The sequence below is a fragment of the Protopterus annectens genome, chromosome 1.part2 (genome assembly GCF_019279795.1).
Source record: "Protopterus annectens isolate FY-2018-M chromosome 1.part2, PAN1.0, whole genome shotgun sequence".
NCBI lineage: Eukaryota > Metazoa > Chordata > Ceratodontiformes > Protopteridae > Protopterus > Protopterus annectens.
Genome location: NC_056727.1, coordinates 467,056,031 through 467,081,955, shown reverse-complemented (window position 1 = coordinate 467,081,955; position 25,925 = coordinate 467,056,031). Strand labels below are relative to the sequence as shown.

Here is a 25,925-nt window from a genome sequence, read left to right as displayed (position 1 = left end):
TTAAAGTTGCATTCTGTGTCTGTCCCATCCCCACTACCACATTTAGCTAAAGTTTCTGAAAAGCTCCAGTACTGCCTTTATTACTGTGTGCTTACCTGACTGGCCTATGGGCATACCTTCTTTAAAACTTACTTTTTTCTGCTTCTATATAAAACTCATATTTGTGTGAGGTCTGGCTCAGTTATCCAGAGCTGCTCATTGTTTAGCGATGATGCCAGAGAGTTTGAGAGATCTTGCTTGCATCTGAAGCCATCCGTGGCAAGAAAAATGAAATTAAGCATTATTTTGCACTTGTGTTGCTTGTCTTCATTGCAATCTCAAAGATTTCTGGGCTAGTTATTGTTTTTACTTACTTGCTTAGAGTTTTAAGTTGCATTTTTCCACTGCTGTAAGGCCTGCTGTGTTGCATTTGCAGTACTCTAAACACACTGTATCTACAGTTTTCAGTGCTTTTAGGCATCTATTTTTGCAGTTTCCTAACTCTTGGGCTCCAAACCAGTCATTTTACATTAAAAAGGTTCAAAGGCTGCACTCCTGTAGCAGGAGAGGGCTGTTTTCAGCAATATGAGCTGTGAATTGCTGGTGGAAAGCTTATTGTGTGCTTATCTGGATGGCCTGTGGGCATACCTAGTTTACAACTTGCTTTTTCTTACTTGTATATAAGTCTTGCATTTGTGCATGTCTTGGCTCAGTTAACCAGAGCTGCTCATCATGTGGTGATGAAGCCAGAGAGTTTGAAATATTTTGCTTACAAAGGAAGCCATCCTTGGCAAGAAAAATTAAATTAGATATTATTTTGCACTTCTATTGCTTGTTCTCACTGCATTCACATATATTTATGTTATTTATTGGTTTTCCTGCACTTGCATAGAGTTTTAAGTTGCAATTTTCAACTGCTGTAAGGACCGCTCTTCTGCAATTTTAGTACTCTAAATACATTTTATCTGCTGTTTTCGGTTCTTTTAGGCATCTATTTTTGTGGTTCCCTAACACCTGGGCTCCAAACCAGTCATTTTACATTAAGATGGTTAAAGTCTAATCTTGTGGCAGGAGAGGGCTGCTTTCACCTAGATGTAGGGTTGCCAGCTGTCCGTTTTTTGACCGGACTCTCTGTTTTTTTCAAAAATTGTCCGGTTGGAAATTCCATTGAAAACCGGACTTTAGTTTTGTTTTTAAATTTTGCAGCGCTGACGCTGATGTCATCACGTACGCGATGACATCAGGGTCCTCAGGGCTACCAGCCTGTCGGAATTGAGCTCAAGGAGCTCACTTCCGGTAGTGCGAGCGGGAAGCAGAAGCCAGCATTTAAGGAAGGCAGCATTTTCAGAATGCAAGCGAGCAACAAGAGTTTGACTTTGGTCTGGTAGTGGCAGCATTTAAGCAAGTATCAGCAATTTTTGACTTTGGATAATATTTAACTTCAAAAGGGGAAGGCACAGCAGAAGCCAGCATCGGGAAAGCAGCATTAGCAATGAAGGTAGAGTGTGTGTGTGTGTGTGTGTGTGTGTGTGTGTGTGTGTGTGTGTGTGTGTGTGTGTGTGTGTGTGTGTGTGTGTGTGTGTGTGTAGGTATGCATGGGGGGTTAGGGAATATATCATATAGATGCTCTCAATTTTCCCTGATTTTGCAAAATGATGTCTCTGATTTTGCCTCATATTTTGGTCTGTTCTGCGTAAAGCATGTTTTTTTTCTGACAAATCAACAAGGTGTCTGTCACTAAATAATGACAGGCGATTGAATTTCAGACTTAGAATGCTTTTTTCTGAATGCTGTTAACACAGTGTATTAATCTAGCAGCTTTCTAAATGTACAAGAGCAGTTTCTGTGCCTTTGTTTGCTCTTGTCCCTCATTTCGTAGCTTTTACCTTGATTCTTGGGCTATGCGGTTGAGAAGTTTCAGAAGGGGGTTGCAGTGGTTTGCACACTCTATTCTGAAAACAGTTATGTAAGAAGATGCATTCCTGTGTATCAGTTATTTATCCATTTATTCATTCACTTGACCACAAAGTTCAGTGATGTACAGTCATAGACATGCAAGGGGCTGTAGTTGATGGTCACATTTGTATGTATGTGTGAGTGCGTGTGTTTGAGTGTGTATGTTAAAATAAATAACTGCAAGCAATTGTTACTGGGTTTTTTTCTATTTTATTACAGTCAATAAATGTGTGAAATTAGCTCAGTCAATATATGTAGCTTTAATTGCTGGGTATGGGTGCAGCCCAATTGTAATTCCATCTCTGATATATTCATCTTTACTTTTGTCAATCCCACAGTGATCAGACAGCACATACAAGCCCAGCCAAATGCCTCAACACATGCTGTGGTTAATTGTTATTTGTGACATACAGAGCTGAGATTGGTATAGCAAAGGTGTGTAAACTGATGACCCTGCTAGTTTCTGACCATCCATTAGTTGTCCACATTAAGCATATGCTCTGTAGCTTTCTATAAAAGGCATAGGTTAATTTTTTCAAAAGCTGCAAGACCAACTGTGTCATTATGTATTGTTTTATACTAAACATGTATTTTCAGACCATGCTACACATTTTCAGGTCTGTGTTACTGATGTAAGATATGATTGTTGATAATACTGTCATTTCTTAGAACATTTTAAAATGTTATCATCCTAAACTTGGGAAAACAATATGCAATTCTGTTTAGTTGAATGTGAGATTTATAGGCAGAGTAGTTTTAATGCTAAGTCTGTTTTTATTGTGAGACTGTATTGCTTTGTTTAGCAAATGTGTATCAGTAGTTTGTGCTATAAAATTTGAAATAAATGTTTTAAATTAAATCCAAATATCTGTAATCACTGTACAATAAAGCACAAGACAGTATGCAGACTGAGAGTTTTTAACAGTGTTTATGGCAACTGGGGAGAAATCGGTTGAACGCAGGCACCCGGAACAGAAAAAGAGGGTGTTCCCATCAGCTGGTGTCACGATTATGTCACAAAATGGGTGGGGTGGGAATGGGTGGAGTTATGGGTGATGCAAGGGGTGTGATCTTAGTCCAGTTTTAGCCACAAAGAAAGCTGGCAACCCCACCTACATGAGCTGCTGAGAATTGCTGGTGGAAAACTTACTGTGTGCTTACCTGATTGGCCTGTGGCCATACCTAGTTTAAAACTTGTTTTTTTGCTTCTACATAAGGCTTAGTGCTTCATGTAGTGGTGGTTGGTGGTGTCCTGTATATACGCAATCACTAGAAGTTGTACTTTCCATATAAAAACTACCTTTGAAATTTCCACAGTCCCATGCTACTCAAGAAGCAACTAGTCTGCATGCTGAGCACCACTGCCACATTTAGTTAACTCTAGACTACATTATTACAGCACTCAGAACTACCGCCGCTCAAAAGGCAACTAGTTTGCATGCTATGCTGGGCAGCATTGCTGGATAGGTGAGCTGTAGACTATACTAAGCAAGCATTCATCCTTCATCTGGTTACAGGCACCCCCCATTCTTTTTCCTTGTAAAGCACATATTAAGGACCTGCAACCATGGATAGGCACTTTCTTGCTATGTCTGCATCTAGCTTGGTGGGCATGGGCATCTTGAGGCATTGTAGCAATTGCCTTATCTACTCTGACAACCACATAATTCTGAAATGGATAAATATGGTATCTGAGAGATGTAGTTACACAATGTCACTGAAGGAAAGATTCTCACATACAGACACAAAAAATGCAAAAGAGGTTGTCAGCAACACACACACACAACACTCATCACACTTACATAGGACAAGGCACGCAGACTCATATATGCAGAGGTGCTCACATGTAACTTACGCAAACCTCAAAGGCCTCTCAGATGCAGTCCTCAGAAACTCAGCATGCACACAAATAAGAAAACTCCCACCGCAAAACATAAAAACCATATCTCATTGTCTCTCAACTACCAGGCCCATAAGGCATAACATCACACAAACCAATATTTTGGTCATAGCAGACTCCATTGTGAGACACACTGATGTCCCTCTCACTAGGCTGGATAATGAGAACAGTTAGTTGTCTGTCAGGGGAAAGGATTCGACAGATGATGCAAGCACTTGGGTCACTAAACCTGAGGTACCAATATAACAGTCATAATCCATGTGAGCATAAATTACCTGAAATGTGACTTCCTGGACTATATGAAGAGAGACATGACTGAGCTCTCTCTGTAAGCAGAAAATTATTGATTTCAACAATTGGCAAAGTTTCTGGTGTCATTCAAAGGGGATCCAGTAAGTGTCTGCCTGGGATGACATGACTGAGAGACCTCGATGGTTTGCCAGAGATGGCCTGCATCTGTCACCCCTAGGCTTCTGGATGCTGGCCATGGCTCCTGGCACCCCTATAGTCCCTTTTTTAGGTGGTGTTCCAAAGACCAAATTACCATCATAACAGCTACAAACAAATGCAATCTGAGGGTCATGCTGGTCAGCGCTAGAAGTCTAAATTTCAAAATGCACTCAGTCGAAGCACTCCTTAAAATGGAGAACATAGACATTTGTGCTGTAACAGAGACCTGGTTCAAGGCAGTAGAAAGCACCCCTGCACTACCAGACTATAACTCATTCCACACCTTTCGGCCCCAGAACTTGGACTGACGCCCCAAAGGCAGTGGTGTTTCCATATTCATAAAGGATGCGCACATCTCTAGACTGGTAGCCCAAAATAATGCATCAGAGATACTTCAGGTGCAGCTAACATTGGGTAAGACAGCGATTCAGGTCGTCCCCAACCATGTCCCAAAACTCACACTCCACATTCCTAAGTACCCTGGAGAATATTAGGGTCCAACCTAACACTCTCATACTGGGTGACTTTAACTACCCCTCCATTAACTGAGAAAACTACTCATGTACCAATACACTTGCCCAATGTTTCCTGGAATTCATTAATTCCAATGCCCTGGACCAGTTCATTCTTACCCCCACTAGAGGTATCAACATCCTTGATCTGGTTATTACTAACATGGGCAACCATTGCTCTACATCAATAGTCAACTCCTCCCTGGTTAGATCCAGCCACAAACTAATCACCTTGGAAATCCACATCCCTCCCACAACCCCCACTAATGTAATCACCATGAAAAACTTCTCCAAAGCTAACACTGGGCTCCTAAAAACAGAGGTGGCTAACTTCACAGCACTCATGCAAATGAAGAATAGTTGCATGACTGCCAAATCATACACCAATGCACTGTACGAACACATACACAAATGCATGGATCTCACTATACCCAATAGAACCAAGATGCTCTCCTCCAAAAAAAAGGAAGCCAATCTGGTGGTCCTCTGCCATAAACAAACTCTACAAGAGAAGAAGGAAACTCATGCGGAATAAGGTGAAGTCCCAAGAGTGGAAAAACTCCCTTATCAGCCTCAACAGAAAGTTGAGATCCTTCATCAAATCCTCTAAAGCTAGCTATGAAAAGAGATTTGCAGCAGATAGTAAAGACAACCGCAAGGCCTTCTATAGTTATGTAAAGAATCTCCACGGCAATACCCAGATTTGCTCTGAGCTACTTGCACAATGGTACCTCCTATACAGAGCCAACAGATATTGACAACATACTGGCCAACAGATTCAGTACCAACTTTACCCCTCTCCCTCCCAAAGGACCAATCACAATACCAGTAGATTGCCAGGCACCCAGCATTACTGCTGCACAGGTTAAAACAGCACTGTCCAAGGCCTAGAATACAGCTTCTATGAGACATGACAATATCCCTGGGTGTGTTCTACATGAACTACAGAGTGAACTGGCACCTCACCTGTGTGCCCTGTTTAATCACAGCCTCACCTCAGACTTTGTCACTACCGAATGGCACACTGCTACAGTCATCCCTCTCTACAAAGAAGGAGTGACTACAGACCCTGGAAACTATCGCCTCATTAGCCTGATGAGTCTGATATGCAAAGCTATGGAACGCATCATCATGGACCTAATAAACAACTATATAGGGAATCTCAAAACTCTGGATCCCACACAGTTTGGTTTTGTGAAGGATAGATCATGCCTGCTCAACTTGGTCGACTTCTTTGAGTCAGTCACCAGAGCTGTGGATGAAGGTAAGGTGGTTCATACAGCCTACCTTAATCAGGCCAAGGCCTCTGATACAATTCCCCACTCAGGAATCAAAGAAAAACTCACTAAGCTAGGCAGCAACTCCTATTTCACTGGATGGGTTGCAAAATGGCTCACAGATAGAACCCACAGTGTGAAAGTAGCTGACTCCAAGTCAGACCGCCGACCAGTCACGAGTGGAGTCCCACAGGGTACGGTCTTGGGTCCTCTGCTGTTTGGTATCTACTTCTCTGAAGTTCAGATCAACACGAAGGGACTCTGGCTGATGAAGTTCACAGATGATTGCATGTTGGGAGCTATTATTAACTCCCCAAGCAATGTTGACATCCTACAGAAAGGCCTAACTGAGACCAACGACTGGTGTCAGAACCATGGCCTTAAGTTCAATGCCAAAAAATAAGAAGTTATGTACCTACCATAACGTTCCATGTTAGTTGTCTTCTTCTCGCCTTCTTTCTTGCTGGATGGGTTCGGAGCCGATCCTCGGCTTCGACTCGGCCAAAACTAAAGCTCGAGAGCTAATTCCACCGGCTCAAGGCTCCCCTATATCCCACAATGCTAGGCGGTAACTACTCAGATCTCGTTTGATAGCTATACCAAGCAATCCTAGTCTCCATAGAATGGAGTAGGGAAACCCACCTCAAAACAATCTGCGTAAAAAGTATCGCAGACCACAGTAAGGATAAAATAGGTGGAAGAACGTGTGGGAATGACAACTTCCAGAGGAAGAACACAAACTGAATTCCTGTCGGTCTGTCCAGGCTTGGGGGAAGGAGGGTGGGGCGAAGAAAGAAGGCGAGAAGAAGACAACTAACATGGAACGTTATGGTAGGTACATAACTTCTTAATGTTAAGTTGTCAATCTCGCCTTCATTCTTGCTGGATGGGACCGCGTCCCTAGCACCTTATTCCGGGTGGCCTATCGGAACAGACTCTTGAGAACAGTGGAACCAAAATTGGCACGGCTTCTGGAAACCATGTCCAATTTGTAATGTGAAATGAATGTATGAGGAGAATCCCAGGTGGCTGCTGCACAAATGGAATCTATTGGCAGCCTATCCTGAAAAGCTACGGATGTAGCTAATGCCCTAGTTGAATGAGCTCTAGGTCTTGAGGGTAGTTTTTGGTGTCTGATCTCATAGATGAAGGTAATTGTAGAGGTGAGCCATCTAGAGAGGGATACTTTAGTAACTGGAAGGCCCAATTTCCCTTCCGCATATGACAGAAACAATTGATTAGATTTCCTGAATTGTTTAGTCCTGTCTAAGTAATATCTAAGTTGGCGATGAACATCCAAAAAATGTAGCTTTTGTTCTGACCTGTTCGAATAGTTAGGGGAAAAAAAACGGGGAGATCAATAATTTGGTTTAGGTTTATTTGAGAGGAAACTTTAGGCAAAAAGGATGGATTAGTACGGAGGGATACCCTGTCTTTGTGAAACACTAAGTAAGGAGGACGACTGCACAGAGCATGGAGTTCAGATACCCTTCTCGCTGAAGTTATAGCTACCAGAAAAAGTGTCTTCCAAGAAAGCAACTTCAGAGAACATGAAGCCGCCGGTTTGAAGGGGGGAAGAATTAAAGATGCCAGAACCAAGTTCAAATCCCATTGAGGCGGGGGATCTTTGATTGGAGGTTTGAGAAGAAATACGCCTTAAAAGGCTTTACAGAGTTTGTGAGCCATGATGCTAGACTCTGAAACACCAACATGAAAATTTGATATGGCAGCCAATTGAACTCTAATGGTAGATGCAGAAGATCCTAAATGAAAGAGTTCTGCTAGAAAGTCTAGAATAGTCTGGATAGGTGCAGTAAAGGGATCTATGTTTCTTGATGTTGCCCAAAAAGAGAAGCGTTTCCATTTGCTACTATAAATCTTCCTGGTAGAAGATTTATGAGAGGCTATCAAGATATCTCGGACCGAGCGAGATATTGAGGGAAGCCTGGCTAAGGTTGGAATTGGAGAAACCACGCTGTGAGGTTTAGAGACGGCAGAGATTGGTGCAGCTGACCCGATTGGTGGGTTACCAGATCTGGTACTGGGTCCAGATGCCAAGGCTGCTCCAAAAGGTAACGATGAAGAAAGGGAAACCATATCTGTCGAGGCCAGTAAGGGGCAATGAGGATCATTGTCACTCTCAAGGCGATGGCTTTCTGAATTAGTTGAGATATCAGTGGAAAGGGGGGAAAGGCATATAGAAGTCCCTGGGGCCAATCGTGGACTACAGCGTCTCTGGTGGGATGGCCTGGTAACGGGAAGAGAGTGAAGAAGTCGTGACACTTGCTGTTTTGGGGAGTAGCAAAAAGATTGCAGCAAGGCTGGCCCCATCTTAGGAATACTTCTTTTAGAACTGATTTCTTTAGAGACCACTCGTGGGGCATGAGAATTGCTCTGCTCAATTTGTCTGCAATAACATTGGATTTCCCGGGAATGTGCATTGCTATCAGAAAATGCTGAGAAGAGATCGCCCATTGCCAAAGACTGAGTGCCTCTCGACATAAAGCGTATGATCTGGTTCCGCCTTGTTTGTTGATGTACCACACTACGGACATGTTGTCTGTTTGAATTGCAATAGTCCCAGTGGGAAGAGAGTCGTGAAGGGCTTGCAACGCTAAAAGCACTGCTCTCATCTCTAAGACGTTTATGTGCAAGTGGCACTCGAAAGGTTGCCACGTGCCCTGGACTGTCCTGCCCTGATAATGCCCCCCCACCTGATCATGGAGGTGCCTGTTGTCAACGTGGTGACTGGGGGGGGGGAGAGTGAAGGGTCTTCCTCGGAGAAGTTGAGGTGATGTGATTCACCAAGACAGTTGATTCTTGCATGATTGAGTTATCAATATGGTATGGGACATCGGGAGCTGTTGAAAGGACCATTGAGTAAACAACATCCATTGGAGGATCCTCATGTGAAAGCGAGCTAAGGGGAGAAGGGGAATAGCTGCTGCCATGAGTCCTAACACCTTCAAAACTAGTCTGGCTTTGACTTTGTTGCATTGTAAGAGAAGGGAAACTTGGTTTCGAATGTCTGACACTCTCTGCTCTGTGAGTCTGGCTGAAAGATTGAGTGTGTCTAAGATGGCGCCTATAAAGGTAATAGATTGAGAAGGCAACAAGGCAGATTTTTCAAAATTTATCGAAATGCCTAGAGCTTGGCAAGATTGGATGGTGAAGTCCCTGGATAGAAGAAGCTGATGTCTGGTGGTGGCGGTAAGGAGCCAGTCGTCTAAATATGGAAACACCTGGAATCCTTGACGTCTCAAGTGAGCCGCGACCACTGCCATGCATTTGGTAAACACACGGGGGGCTGTAGTGAGACCAAAGGGCAGGGCCCTGAACTGGTAGTGACTGGCTCCCAGCCTGAAGCGGAGATATCTCCTGGAGCGTCTGTTCATCTTGATGTGGTAGTACGCGTCCTGAAGATCTATTGAGCACATCCAATTGTCCTGACCCAAGAAGGGTAGAATGGACTGTAGCGTGACCATCCGGAATTTTGTTTTCCTGACATACTTGTTTAAGTAGCTGAGATCCAGTATGGGTCTCCAGTCCCCTGTTTTTTTTGGTACCAAAAAGAATTTGGAGTAGATTCCGGATCCTTGCTGGTCTGCTGGGACTGATTGGATATCTCTTTTTGATAGCAGCTTTGAAATTTCTAATGCTGCTTGTTCCCTTACACCGGGTGGAACATCCGGAAGGGATCTTTTGGGTTGGGATGGTATGTGAACAAAGGGAATTTTGTAACCCTCAGATATTATCGACTGTACCCATTTGTCTTGAGTAAGGGAAAGCCAGGCTTTTGGGTACAGGGATAATCTTCCCCCGACTGCCTCCGAAGGTGGACAGCCGGGCAGCCCCTCAGGGATGCTGAAAGGGTTTGTCAGAGAACATTTCTCTGCTACCCTGGTTTTGCGGACCTCCTCTGCCTCTAGGGTGGCGTCTGTTATTATTATTCCCCCCTCTGCCTCTAGAGGGGAATCGGCCTTGTGCGTCAGATGAGACTCCCTGGGATTGTTTGCGGAACCACATCTTTCCTCCCCTCTGAACTTTGGGATAGGGTCTAGAAGGGGTAGAAAAATGGACTCCTACGGCAGAGAGAGTCTTACCTTCTACCTCGCACCTGGTCAATATATCCTTCACCTGTGGACCAAACAAGGGATGATCCATCAAAGGGAGAATTGGTGAAGGACGCCTTGAAAGGGTCCGCAAAGTTACATAGCCGCATCCAGGCGTGACGTCGTAAGGCAACACCTGTGCCTGCGGCTCTACTCGCCCCATCTACAGCATATGATACCAGCCGCATGGAGGAGTTAACGATGGAATTCAGGGTTGCCAACTGGGAGTTCATTGTGTCTTTGAACCCCTCAGCTGTAGGATCCTTTATCAGTTCACCCATATCCTTGAGTAAATCTCTCTGGAGACGAGTGAAGTGGCATAAGTAATTCAGCGAACGCATCGAAAAGGTCGCTGATGAGAACATCCACTTGCTGTACCTGTCCATGGTCCTAGATTCCTTATTAGGAGGATGGACAGGAACCGAAGGATCAGCTAACTCCTTCTTAGTGGCCGCAGCCACCACCATGGCATCAACAGGGACACCTTTGGATAAAAAATCTTTATCTCTAGGGGCAGTAATAAATTTAGATGGTCTCCTTGGGGTGGGTTCCACTGAATCAGGAGCCGTCCAAGCCTTCCTTACCACCACTTCCATAAGGGGGTCAAAGGGAGGGGACACCCAGGAGGTAGAAGGGCGAGAGCCAAATGCCTCAAGATACACTGACTCATCCTCCGAAGGGTTAAGGGCTGGCCAGTTCCCCCTCTGTTTCAGGATCTCAAGGATGTCAGCAAAGGAGACATCCTCAGAGGGGGATCGGGGGGAACCTTCAGATTCCTCTAAGTCAGTGTCAGAGGTGATAGACTCAGGGGAGTCAATGTGCTTCCTCTTGCACTGCCTCTTCCTTGGGGGATCTCCTGCCGGGTCAGGAGAGGCCTCGGAAGAGGAGGAAATTCCCAATGGGGAAACTTGAGGAGTTGGCTCTTTGTGGTCTAAGACAAGGGGGTGAGTAGAAATCACCGCAGGCACTGTAGATGGGGGGGGGAGGCTGAAGGAGCCGACTGTGGGGCAGAACCTGGTTCTAGCACGCTCCTCATGACCTCGAAGGCACCCCTGTCAGGCAAGGCCAGAGGCCCCCGCTCCGAAGAGACAAGGACCTCCCCCAGCACTGACAGGGATGGCTCTGAAGCCGATGTCGGAGCCGAACTCACCAATGCTGAAGCCCCGAGAGGGAGAGCGGGGTCGGACAAGGGTCCGATGCCACTCGCCCCCTCGGAGCCGACGAGGGAAAGCTCGGCACCGAGATCCCTCCAAGGAGGAGATCGGAGCAGACGACGAAGCCGAAAGGGAAGGTATCGGATCCGACACACCGACAGCCATGTCTCCGAAAAGCCCTGGCTCCGAACTCAAAGGAGTCGGAGGAGGAATGTATTGGGGAACGGAAATAGCCACTGACTGGTGAGTCAGGCTATGCAGCATTTGGGCCAGTGCCTCGGATTTAAGAAGTCTACTCACTACCCTTTGCAAATCATGGTCAGATAACCTGGAAGACCGTGAGGAATGAGTTTTATGGCTCCGTTCAGAAAGGAGAGGGGATCCTGGCACCGAATGCACGGAGCCGATAGAGGGGGATCTGGACCTCTTCCTAGACTGTGGCTCCGATAAAAGTATCGGAACCGACAGAGTTTTATCAGCCTCGGCTCCAGCCGGAGCCGAGGTAACAGTATGAGGCTTGGAAACATCGGCTCCAGCCGGAGCCAATGTCGAAGCCGACTTAGTCTTTCCAGCAGTCGACTCTGGAACCGGAGCCGACTGTTTGGAAGTTTTGGAAGGCTTCCCCGACACAGACTGAGTCGGGGGGCCTTCAGGCTTTAATAAGCCCCGCAAGATTAGCTTGTTCTTGCATTCCTGCAGGACTCTAGGGCTAAAACCATGACAAACAGCACAAGAGTCCTGCAGGTGCACAGGTCCCAGGCAATACACAAGAAGTGTGACCGTCTGTCAGAGACATTTTCTGACAGCACGAGTCACACTTCTTGAAGCCTGAGACCTTGTCTTTTGACATTGTAAAAAGGAGTGCCTGACACAACACAAACACACTACAGACACAACCTTTACAGAAAAAATTATTAAATTATTAAATTAAATTATTAAAGGCTAAAACAAGCCACAAACACACACACACAAGCCCTTAACAGAGAAAAGGACAACTAATTTAGTCACTAATGGACTGGGGGAAGGGTAGGGGCCGAAGGCCTACAAGATAAGGGAAAAAAGGGAAAAAAGACTCGACAAACAGGGGTCGATTGATCTAAATACTTAAATTAAACTAAAAGGTTATGTATGACAACAAAAAAGGGGGTTTTAGAAGTACCTAATAAGGTAAAAGTCTAACTCACCTGCCTGAGCCGGTAGAAAAGCACCTCGTCAGCTATAGCGGCAAATGAGATCTGAGTAGTTACCACCTAGCATTGTGGGATATAGGGGAGCCTCGAGCCGGTGGAATTAGCTCTCGAGCTTTAGTTTTGGCCGAGTCGGAGCCGAGGATCGGCTCCGAACCCATCCAGCAAGAATGAAGGCGAGATTGACAACTTAACATTGTGTCATCATCCCCTTTGGGAAAAACCCTGTCTCATGAATTACCACATCGATGGTAGTCCAATGAACACAGAAGGCGTTATAAGAGATCTGGGAACACAGGTTGACAGCAACCCCTCTTTTGACCACCACATTGCCACTGTGGTCAGAAAGTCCTTCTATGTGGAACATCTCATTACTAAGGGTTTTGCATCCAGGAAGAAAGAGGTCATTGTCTCCCTCTACTCTTCCCTCATTAGGCCAATCATGGAGTACAATGCCCCATTTGGCATGTACCTCATTAGACAACTGCAACAACTGGAGAGCCCGCAAAAGTACCTCACAAAGAGGATCCTAAGACTTAAACACTTGTCCTATATGGACAGACTCAAAAAAACTCCAACTATTCTCTGTTCCATATCGCCTACTTAGAGGTGATCTCTGCTTGACTTACAAAGCCATGTCTGACACAGCTCTGTTGGAAATGCTACATCTAAAGAAATCCCAATCCCTCCGCACCACATGCTCCAGACACCTCAACTTCATTACCACATTCAGCAGAATGTGCTGGAGGGACAGGTTCATAACCCAGAGACTGCCCATGCTATGGAATAGACTTCCCATATATGTCAAACAGAGCACTTCACTGGCCCTCTTCAAAAGAAATCTTGATGAGTGGATGGGAAATATAAAATTCACCCCGGGGATCACTCCAGTGGCTCTACTCAACAGAGGCACTGGGAACTAAGATCGGATGGCAAGATGCCAGGGTAATCCTATGGGCTAGGCTTGTAAAGGCTGCAGGGCCATTAGCCTAGTACATACCTATGAACCTATGAATATGTGTCACAGGCAGGTATGAGACTAGCATTGAGCAGCATTCTACCTTCTCCAAGGATGATGCCAGAATACCAACAGAAAATTATTGACTTTAATAATTGGCTTAGCTACTGGTGTCATTCAAAAGGGGACCAGTATTTGCCAGCTTGGGAAAACATGACTGACAGGCCACTCTGCTTTGCCAGGTATGCTCTTCACCTGTCAACACAAGGCCTTCGGATACTGGCTAAAACATTATCCACTCCTACAGTGCCTTTTTAGGCATTATTAAACAGACAAAACTTCCAACATAGCAAAATATACTCAGGATTAGCTAAAGGTATTACTGCTCAGTGCTTGGGAGTCTCAACAAGAAATTACACTCCCTGGACGCACTTCTCACTCTGGAGAATGCTGACAACTGTGCAGTTACTGAACATGAAGGAAAGCACAACTGCAGTGCATGGCCATAATGCTTTTCACAGATTCTGATCATCCACTGCACATGGAAGGGCAAAAGACAGACGTGTATCCATATACATTAAGGACAAATGCACCTTAAGACTGGTCACACAGTATGACATGCTTGAGCTGAGTGGTGCACAGCTACAGTTATCCCACTCCACAAGGGCGGATCCACCTTGGATCCTGGGAACAACCGCCCCATCAGTCTGATGAGCCTGATCCGCAAGGCATGGAATGTATTATCATGGAACCTATAAACAAAGACATTGGCAACCTTCGAACACTTGACCCCACCCAGTTTGGGTTCGTGAAGGGCCGATCTTGTCTCTTGAACCTGAATGACTTCTTTGAATCAGTCTCCAGAGCTGTCAGTGAGGGTAAGGCAGTCCACACAGCCTATCTGGACCCCAGCAAGGCCTTCGAAACCATCCTCCACTCTGGAATCATAGATAAACTTACTAAGCTGGGCATTAATCCCTATGTCACTCGATGGGTTGCCAACTGGCTTACTGACAGAATCCACACTGTAAAAGTAGCCAACTCAAAATCCAGCTCCAGACAAGTGACAAGTGGAGTACCTCAGAGTTCAGTCCTGCGACCGCACTTGTTTGGCATCTACTTTTCTGAAGTACAGGCCAACACTAAGGGACTCTGGCTAACAAAGTTCGCAGATGACTGCAAACTAGGAGCCATTATTGAATCCCCAAATGATGTGGATATTCTACAAAAAGGCCTTACAGAAACAGATGCTTGGTGCCAGAGCCATGGGCTCAAGCTTAACACCAAGAAATGTATAGTTATCCCCTTTGGGAAAAATTATGTACCCATGAATTACCACATAGGTGGCTGTACACTAAACACCGAAAGTGTGATAAGAGACTTAGGGACACAGGTGGACAATGGTCTCACCTTCAATAACCACATTGCTGCAACAGTCTGGAAAGACTTTATGTGGCACACCTCATCACTACGAGCTTTTCATCCAGAAAAAAGGAGGTCATTGTTCCACTGTACTCATCCCTCATTAGACCCATTATAGAATACAATGCCCCATTTGGTATGTACCTCTCAAGACATCTGCAACAACTGGAAAGGCCGCAGAAATACCTCACTAAAAGAATCACAGGCCTAAATCAAATGCCTTATGCTGAGCATCTAAAAAAACTCCGACTCTGTCACATATCGTATACTCAGAGGTGATCTCTGTTTAACATACAAGGCCATGTCAAACCCAGAGCTGTTGGACATGCTACACTTAAAGAAATCCCAATCCCTCAGAGCCACACGCTCCAGGGATCTAAACCTTGTCATCACAATGAATAAAATATGCTGGAGGGATAGGTTCCTGACCCAGAGACTCCCCAGACTCTGGAACAGAGTGCCCATACATGTCAAGCAGAGCGCCTCTTTAGCCCTCTTCAAAAGGAACCTTGACGATTGGATGGCAGATAGGAAATTCACCCCGGGGATCATATCAGTCACCCTGCTAGACAGGGGTCCAGGGAAGTAAATATTGTGGGAAGAAATAGCCAGGGAATTGTTATGGCTAGGCTTGTATAGACCCTATGGCCAATAGCCTAGTACCAAACCCATACATCACACCTGAATTTACTAGAATCATTTACCATTCAGCCCAATATCATACTTCTGGCTGACATCAGCTACTTCTCCATGAACTGGGAAGCATACAGGACCACTAACATGCAGGCTAAGTATTTGTAGACTTTGTCAGTGCAAATTCCCCAGAGCAGCTAATCTGCATTCCCACTAGGGATACAAATACAGGAGAGCATTACAACCGCCCCTCCTTTTGTGATGTCCTCACTAGATAGATCAGATCATAAAGTGTATGTATTGAAATAAATATAAATCTAGAGCCCCCACCTAAACCCAAAACCTTTAATGACTTTTCTAAGGAAAGCTACCTCCTATTATGTGACACCTAGCTAGTTTCCAAGCACCCTCAGTCTCAGATAACCCAAAAGGCTATGTGAAGGTGGACACAAAAGCCCCATATGACCATATAAATAACTGCATAGAAATGACAGTACCAGATCAAAATAAGCCTAGGACAAACTGCAAAAACAAGCCACCCTGGTGGCTCCTGGTATAAATATGTTGTACAACAAAAGAAAGAAAATTCTATCTAGAAGTAAGACAGAATGTGTACAACAGAACAAAAACTCCATCATTAGTCTAAACAAGCAAATCAGAGGACTAGTCAAGTCTTCAAAAGCAAATTTTGAGGCTAAAATAGACTTCTATGCTAGAGATAAACATATGGCATTTTTCAGTTATGTCCGCAAACTTAACAGCAAAACTTAACAATGTGCAGAATTAGTTGTAGATGGCATCATCTATATTAAACCAGAAGATATAACAAATCAGTTGGCTGATAAATTCAGGTCAAATTCCACCTCCTCCATTACCTCGGGTACCCTCCACGAAATACCCTCCACCATTTATCTACCAGTTATCACCAAAGAACAGGTAGCTACTGCACTCTCTGAAGCTAAAAACATGGCTTTGATGGGTTATGACAATATCCTAGGATGCCTCTTAAATGGCTTTAAGCTGGACCTCTCAGGCCCACTAGGATCTTTATTTAACCACAGCCTCCAGACTGACTTTGTCCCTGTAGAGTTGAGGACAGCAACAATCATCCCTCTATGTAAAGTCAACAGACTCAGGAATTTACAGACTCATAAGTTTGACTAATCTCATATGCAAGGCCATGGAAAGAATAATCGTGGACCTGATAAATAACAACACAGGGAACCTCCAAACACTGGACTCAACCCAGTTCAGTTTTGTGAAGGGCAGGTCATGCCTGCTGAATTTGGAGGACTTCTTTGAGAAAATCAGTAGGACCATGGATGAGGGTAAAACAGTGCATACCACCTACCATGACCTAGCTAAGGCATTTGTCACAATTACCCACTCAGGTATTATAGATAAACTCACAAAACTGGGTATAAATCCCTACATCACCAGAGAGCCAAATGTCTCACAGATAGGACACATGTTGTTTGACTGGGTGAATCAAGATCCAGCAACAGGCCAGTTTCTAGTGGTGTGCCACAGAGTTCAGTGCTGGGACCTCTCCTATTCAGAATATACTTCTCTGAAGTTAAGGCTGATGTAGTAGGCATTTGGCTGATTAGGTTTGCTGATGACTGCAAGCTGGGGGCAATCACTGAATCCCCCAGCAATGTAGATATCCTTCAGAAGGATTTGACTCGGACAGATGATTGGTGCCAGAGCCATGGCCTACAACTAAATGCAAAAAAATGCCTTTGGGAAGTCAAATACTCCTGCAAATTGCAACATTAATAGCACACCCTTAAGAGTGGACTTAGAGATGAAAGATCTAAGTACGCATAGAGAAAGTAGCCTGAACTTTGACCACCATGTGCCCATAGTGGTGAGGAAGTCCTTCTATGCAGTACATCTTATAAGTAAAAGGATTGTATCCAGATTCAAGGAAGTCATAGTCCTACTGTACTCGGCCCTCATCAGACCAATAATTGAGTACAATGCACCTTTTGGCATTTACTTAATCATGCACTTGCAACAGCTGGAGCAGCCTCTGAGGTTTCTTACAAAAATACCATGTATAAATATGTCCTATACAGACAGACTAAATGCCCTATCTCTTTACTTTGTCTCCTACTGACTATTAAGGGGTGATCTATGCCTAACCTGCAAGACACTTAACATTCACAAGATAAGTTGCATAAGGATCACCCAATCTAGGGATCTAAATCTCGTCTGTGACATGAACAAAACATGCTGGAGAGACAGATATGTTTTTTCAGAGATTACCTGTTTTCTGGAACAGGCATCTTATTCATGTAACACACAGCCCTTCCCTGACCATCTTCAAATGCAGTTTGGATCAAAGGATGGGGAATTGTAAATTCAGTCTTGGGGTAGCACCCAAGTCCCTTATGGATGGGTCAGTCTGTAGAATACTCAAAAGAATAGGCACAAACCTAAGCCATACACTAGACCTTAGGGATAAAAAATTGGGTAAAATTCAGGTAATAAAGGCTAGGTTTGTAAAGAGAGACAGATATGTTTTTTTCAGAAATTACCTGTTTTCTGGAACAGGCATCCTATTCATGTAACACACAGCCCTTCCCTGACCATCTTCAAATGCAGTTTGGATCAAATGATGGGGATTTGTAAATTCAATCTTGGGGTAGCACCCAAGTCCCTTATGGATGGGGCAGTCTGTAGAATACTCAAAAGCATAGGCACAAACCTAAGCCATCCACTAGACCATAGGGATCAAAAATTGGGCAAAATACATGTAATAAAGGCTAGGTTTGTAAGGGTTCTTAGGCCATTAGCCTAGTACTCTCTTATGAACCTATAACACTATTTATCATGGACAACAGTGCTCTTACTGGAGATATACTAGTAAAACATTCAGTTCCATACTTCACAAGTTGCTTCTAAATTAGTTCAAATGTGCTAGTGTAGAATCACTGTACAACTTCTGGTTAGTTAACTGTTTTCACAACAGTTCTGGAATGGTTTATGCAATGACATGCCCTTGAACTCTTTTAAACTTCCAACAGGAGTGCACTAAGGATCCATCCTTGTATCCTTGATATTATAATTAGATCAGATCCTTTTATTCTGGATTTGAAGACAGACAGTTAACTATCGACAGAAGTATAACAACCGCCATGCTGTTTGGTACTCTTACAAGGACTGCACAGATTGAATCTGTCTGAACAACTAATTCACTTGTCTGTAACCCACTAGCAATAGTACAGTCATTAAATATGTTGGTGTGATATTAGATATCATCATCTTCTTTAACAAACACACCAAGCATGTTCAAAATAAGATCTGTGCAATGCTAAAAGGCTGCAACAGGATATCCTCTCTTCTAACCAAAGAAGCCTATCTTACCCTTTGTAATGGTGCTAACCTACCCACTCAAGAAAATGGCCCCCCATTGTTGGCATACTCTAATGCAGATACATTTAGGGTCTTATTAAAAACAAATGTATATTCATTGTACATGCACCAAAATGACATCATTGTCAAGTTATGAATGACGCTACTTGTCTAACAATCTTCAGCTGAATCACTTGCAGTCTAACTACCCTTATCTATAGAATTCTCAACCTTCTTTATTGTCTGCTTTGAAATCATCCATCTTTGGTCACATCCCTACCAGATCACTTTGCATAAACTTTCAGAACTCCATACACTTAAAATCCGCTGCCTATATCTTTTGTAGCTGTTGTACAACCTTTCTTCATCACTGCACTCTAGCTGGAGTAACACCCACTATCAATGTGCAACCTTTACATCCTCACTTCAATAAAAAATGAATTACCTCTTATTGCTACTCTTTTGCCTTGTCCATTGTGGTGGATACCTAATTATGCCCCTTTCTGTCTCTTCTCTAGCACTCAGACCATTTTTTTGCTGTCAACCGTTGACTTATCATTTACACTATTCCAAGTTGCTAAGTTACTTAATGAATAACTGATGTGCTTATACAAATCTATTGCAGCATGAATATTTATGATAAAAGTAATTAACTTAGAGTTATTAGTTCCTTTATTAGCTGTTAATATAATTCAACATTATTTTTCAAAACAATGTGGACAAAGCCAAAAATAATGTGGGGACAAAGGCCCAAATCAGAACAATTTTTTACTATTATTCTAATCAACTTAGAAAAGTTAATAGAGAAACAGGTTTTACATCAATGTGCATATTCTGAACAATAAGAAATATTAAACTCTTAACATCTGGCACTACTGACTGACTGTAATTCTTAGTAATTTACTGGAATATCAAAAATCATACAAGGTACAAGACAAAAATATGAGACAAAATCTGGGACATTCTGCATAATCAGGGACAGTTGAGAGATATGGCTGCTGAGTTTTTTAGTATTCTGCTTGTTCTGTTCCATTGCACTGTTTCTTATTTTATAATGTTTGTCTTTGATGCTTGACTTAATCACAGCATGACTTCAGCACATATTTTTTATCTGTAATTCTTGTCTGACTTGCCTGCCAAAACTTTCTTTGTATTTGCAATCTGGAGTCCTCTTAAATCAATATATTTATTGTATGAGATTTTGTTGTGTTGTAATTAGTTTGGGCTAAAAAAGGACTCTGTATGGTCCAACCTACTTACCTAATACAAATAAATAAAAATACACACATACAAAAATATAGCAGAATTTAAATGTCTAATTCATTGCTGATACTTCAAAAGTGGTGTTTTGATTATACCCTCAAAATGTATCCATAATATCACCAACGTTATGTAAATATGGGGACTTCAGACAGCATTCATAGAACACACTAATGAAATGGATGGGTATGTAAATAAAATTAAAAAGTAGAAAGGGCAGAGGTCAAGCTTACCGCATCTCTACGAGCCTGGTTGTAGGTTTGTAGGTCTTTCAGTATGCTATCCTGTAGGGCAAGGGTTCTTACCAGCTTCTCAGCTCCCACCATATCACTGGACTTTGCAGGTCTCACTACAAAAGATCTACAGAAAAATAAACCATAAAAGAAAAATAACGTATAAACAATGTTGATGTACAATGGCCACAGATAGTTATAGGATGTTTCAAATATGCAGCTACTGTGATCCCCCATCTTAAGCACATACCAAATGCTCTTCTGAAACTTTCCTGTATTTGACATTGATCATTTGTTCTGGAACAGTACTCCATGGCCTTACAAGTACTATTTTTCACTGGTCAAGTTATACCATCAGTTACCAGATAACAGTACACTAGTGTTTAAATGATGTAAAACATAAGAGCTTAAGTTGTCTCAAGTCACTGATAACACTCTTTTCATGGATACATTTAGCTCCAAAATCGAAAGTATTAAATTTTACCCTACCCAACTTTCTACTCACACCTTATCTAAACTGCAGACCTTTAGACAGCATAGTTAAAAAAAAAGAAAAAGAGACACTTGCAAATGAGTAACAACTGGATTTTATCTTAGCAAAGGAAGTCACTGTTTAGACTGCCTTCCTTGCAGTCAAACAAAGCCCTTCACAAGTATAATGCACGGATCATGCAGCTTCTGCCCAGCATCAGATGGTCTATGCCATGTGTAAAAACAAGATTCTGCTGCACTAACTTCATTTTTTGTAGAAGCTTTCCTACTTTCCCCAACTGGTTATTCATTCATTCCTGACAGGCAAGAGACAGACTATTCATTCCTTAAATGGGGCAAAAGCACTGTGGCTCATTTGTTCCGTGACTGGGGATGGGAGATGAATCAGCTCAGCCTCTTGGATATGAGAGACTGGCGGGGTTAGGGAGCAGGTCAGTCTGTGTTCACACAGTCTATAGAACCTGACCCCCCCCCCCTTACCATGATTGTGACTTTTACGACTGGCTGCTAATGGCAATTACACGTGGGTACTATCATGTGTGCTACATCCAAACATTAGAGTTGCTGTTGATTCAGGAGCAGCTGTCCAGTCCTACAAGGAAACCAACTGCAGTCCCCTCCTTGATGGGCATGTCCATCCTCACTACCCTAGCTCTAACAGATGCCAAAGTTGCTAAATGAACCCAGGTCACCTGTGTAATAGTCAAGCCTTTATTGCTCTAAACAATGGAACTAGCAGAAGGTAGATATTCTTAAGGTTACTGATGTATAAATTAGTCTTGATTTCAGGATTTCTGACTGAAGGAGGCATAAATGAAACTTAACAAGATACTATACCTCCTAGTGCCAAAACAATCTGATGTCCTGGTGAAAGGAAATAAATCTGTGCTTATCCATCTCCAGCCACTGATTAAATGATTCTTCGTCCACATATATTGCTGTGGAAGTCAAACTTTCTGATCCTACAAGCTTCTTTTTGCATCAAAAGTTTGGAGTCACAATAGATGTATCTGATTGTCAAAGTTACTAAGATTTATAAAATAATTATTTTAATGGTGTAGGTTAATTTGGGAAGATATGGTATTGCTGATAGGGATGCCTATCAGGTTGCCTTTCAACTACAAATTTTCTAAGACTGCTCAGGTGCTCTTCCCCAAACTGGTTCAGAGATGAAATGGATCTGCTTTCCAAAAAGGAATTTTTATATGTAAATGATCCTCCTGAAGTAAAACAATTCTATGACAGTTTCCTCAATATCATACCAAAGTACTGAATGTAGGCTTTTTTCATCCAAATTAGACCTATATTTGAGGTCAATGAAGGCCTTACGATTACAGCCTAATCTAGCCTTAGAGTTAGATTACTCCAATTTAGGTGGCAGTCTTAGATAGAAAAGGGCTTAGACTCTGGATGACTTACCTCCTCCAACCTCTCAGGAGTTAGATTATTTCTCCTCTCTCAAATCTAGATTTCATTTTCCATATCTTGACTTCTGGAAGTGCCTCCAATGAATGTGTTCAATCCCTCTGGGGGGGGGGGGGTTGTGGTTTATATTATAACCCACCACTTTCACTTCTGCCACATACCTAAATTACAACTAATTTTGATAAGGGCTAAATGTTCCTTTGCTGTCAAGTATGTAACATTTGAAAATAAACTGTCTGGAAAATATCCTACCTGAAGAAATTCAGGGAGAACTACTATCAGAAATATAAAACCATAGGATTATAGGAGATTACTAGGCTCTCAACCTAGAGGTCATTTTAAGTCTAGCCATTTCATCCCAATGTAATACCATAGAAATGCTAGCCCATGTCCAGGAGGGTTGTGTGCACTATCCCCAGTAAGAATTTATAGTGCCCCACCCACTTGTCCAGATTCCTTTTGAACAATTTCATAGAGGTGCTCTGTTTCACAAGAATTTGTAGTCTGTTTCAAAGATGCGGCAGCTGTTGGGAGATAAATCTGTCCCTCCAGCATGTCTGATTTAAGTCACAGGATATATTTAGATCCCTGGAACAGGTAGCCCTAGTACCATTTGATTTACGGATATGCAGCAAGTTAATTAGGTTTGGGTCTTGGATTGCTCTGCAGGCCAGGCGTTAAGTCTGCCTTAAGAAGTCTATATGATACAGAGTATAGTGACAGGGACTTTAGTCAGTCTGTGTAAGGCACATACTGGAGCCCCTTGATCTTCTTTGTTAGAAACCTCTGTGGTATCTCTAATTTCTGCAAGTTCTTAGTATGGTACATGCCTAATGGGGCTTTATACTCAATTATGGGCTGGATAACTGCAGAGTATATGTGGGTTATAGAGATGGAAGGAAAGGTACTGGTTCTTTATTTTAGTTACAACCACAAGCTTATTTTATTTGAAAGAACCTACCTTATCTGCACTTGGACATACTAAACTGATCTATTTTTATAAAGACTGGTGGCTTCAACTTTCAGTTGCATTAATCTTCCACAGTTTGTGTGTGTGTGTGTGTGTGTGTGTGTGTGTGTGTGTGTGTGTGTGTGTGTGTGTGTGTGTGTGGTCATGCGTGTGTTATATGTATATGCAAATGGCAAGTGTACTAATAAAGATGACTGCTACAATAATACAAATAAATGTAATTAAATGTTAAAAATATAATAATCCAGATAATGTTTTGTACAGTAAAGGCATAGTCATAGCATTTCACACTGGTGGTAAGTAGGCTTCAGAAACAGAAAGTTGGCTGGCTCCAAAGCTCAGAGGCTTTAGTCCTGACTAGCCCAGATGCTCTTGGTTTAGCTATTGACTTAGTCCTGGAGAAGATGGGCAGGGAGAGATGGGACTCATCAGACAATGAAAACTCAATACTCAAGGAAAGATGTCTCCCCACGAGGGAAGGTCCATGACTGTTACATTTGCATCTAGGGACTGCAAGCCTGAAAAATAGTAAACATACACTCCGGGCATAATCATAGATATGTAGATACTGGCACTTGCACAAGGTCCAGACTAGAGGTCATTCCAGCACGATGGGAAGATGTCAGGAGCATAACAAAAATCTAACACCAACTTAAATACAGACAGAATTCTTGAGTCTCATCTTCTTCTCCAGCTATTCCACAATGCCAAGTATTTCAGTATCAGTCAGGAATGGAAATCAATCCAGAAGTAGACAAAAATCAAACAGCAACTGAATACACAATAAAAAAGAAAGAAAGAATAGAAGGAAAAGGCTCAGATGAAAAGGAAAGAAAACCAGAAAATCCATAAATATAGCAGCAAGTACAAAGATCTCCTGAAACAACCTCACGTTGACCAAGATTTGATGTAGGAATGGTTAAGGGGAGGTGAACTGAAAGCCTAATAATGGCGAATCAGGATAGTGAACTATGTACACGTTGGTGTACAAATTCTCTTGAAAAGGTGGGAGAAACAGACAAATGCAGGTTATGTAAAACAGAACTAGAAACAGTTATACATCTTGTTGCTGGGTGTGACACACACGACAGAAGGCCTGTATGCTGAAAAACACAATAATGTGGTGGCAAAACTGTTGCAGTAGGGATTGTGCAAACACTGCAGTATAGAAGTAGCTGAAAAACACTAGAAACATGAACCACAAAGCATTTTAGAGAATGATTAAGTTTATAACACTTGGGATCAACAATTACCAACAGTTCAAAAAAAAAAAAACAGATGTGAGAAAACAAGATATAGTAGTCCAGGAAAAAAAATAACATTAATTACTGAAATTTCTATACCAAGTGATTACAGTGTCTTATGTACAGAGAGACACAAAGTCATAAAATGCCAGGATTTGCAGGTTGAAACCAAAGAGTGTGAAAGAAAGATATCCAGATTGTCCCAATAGTAGTATGAGCAACAAGTCTAATAAAAAAACTGCATAGTAATACTCTTGGATCCTTCCCACTCATGTCTGTCTGCTGTCATTATTTTACGCTTACTAAGCAGCAGTTTTGCTGTTTAGCGAGTTTAAAAAAAAAAAAGAAAAAAAAAATTAAAATAAAAAATGTGTGTGTTTACGTGTGTGAGGGTATGTATATATGAAAGTGACAAGAGATAATTATCTATTATTTTACACTCGCTGCAGTGCTTTTGCTGTTTAGTGAGTATTAAATAATAAATGAAACAGAAAAAAGTGTGTGTGTGTGTGTGTGTGTGTGTGTGTGTGTGTGTGTGTGTGTGTGTGTGTGTGTGTGTGTGTGTGTGTGTGTAAGTGTTTGTGTGTGTGTGTGTTTATTTTTCTGTCTCCATGTGTAAGTGAATGTGTGCATAAAAGGAGAAGAGACAGTGTGTGTGTGTGTGTGTGTGTGTGTGTGTGTTTGTTTCTGTCTCCATGTGTAAATGAATGTGTGCATAAAAGGAGAAGAGACTGTGTGTGTGTGTGTGTGTGTGTGTGTGTGTGTGTGTGTGTGTGTGTGTGTGTGTGTGTGTGTGTGTGTGTGTGTGTGTGTGTGTGTGTCTTTCTGAGAGGGTAGGAGGGTTGGATGTTATGAATGAATGAAGATCAACAACACAGATGGGACGTTATGCTAAGAACATAACTTCTTTATATGATGTTGTTAATCTTCATTCATTCATGATGGATGGGACAAAGTCCCTAGCTACTTTATGTCCTGGGAGGCCTTATGGAAGGATATTCCTGAGCACCATTGAGCCATAGGATGCTCTCCCCCTGCAGACCAAATCCAATTTGTAATGAGTGATAAAGGTATGAGGAGTAGCCCAAGTGGCTGCTGCACAAATGTCATCCATAGAAGCTCTGGAATGAAAGGCCACTGAAGTAGCAACTGATCTTGCTGAATGCACCTTGAGTTTAGTTGTTAAAGGCAATTTGTTCTGTTGATAGATAAAAGAGATGCAGTCTCTCAGACATTTTGCCAATGTGATTTGGAAACAGATTTTTCCTAAATTGGATCCTGAAAAAGACAGGAAAAATTGTTCAGATTTTCGGAAATATTTAGTCCTGTCTAAGTAGAAATGTGATTGCCTATGTGCATCCAATAAATACAAACAATATTCTCCTTTATTAGAAAAATTTG

General features: G+C 42.6%; 1 protein-coding gene across 1 annotated transcript in view; it reads right to left on the bottom strand.

Moving 5' to 3' along the window:
* CFAP61 (cilia and flagella associated protein 61) overlaps positions 1-25,925 on the bottom strand; it is a 4,145,169-nt gene that overhangs the window by 2,105,594 nt on the left and 2,013,650 nt on the right. Inside the window, exon 14 of the mRNA XM_044057082.1 lies at positions 20,394-20,520. Coding sequence (XP_043913017.1) covers positions 20,394-20,520 — 127 coding nt within the window. The remainder of the gene's footprint in view (positions 1-20,393; positions 20,521-25,925) is intronic.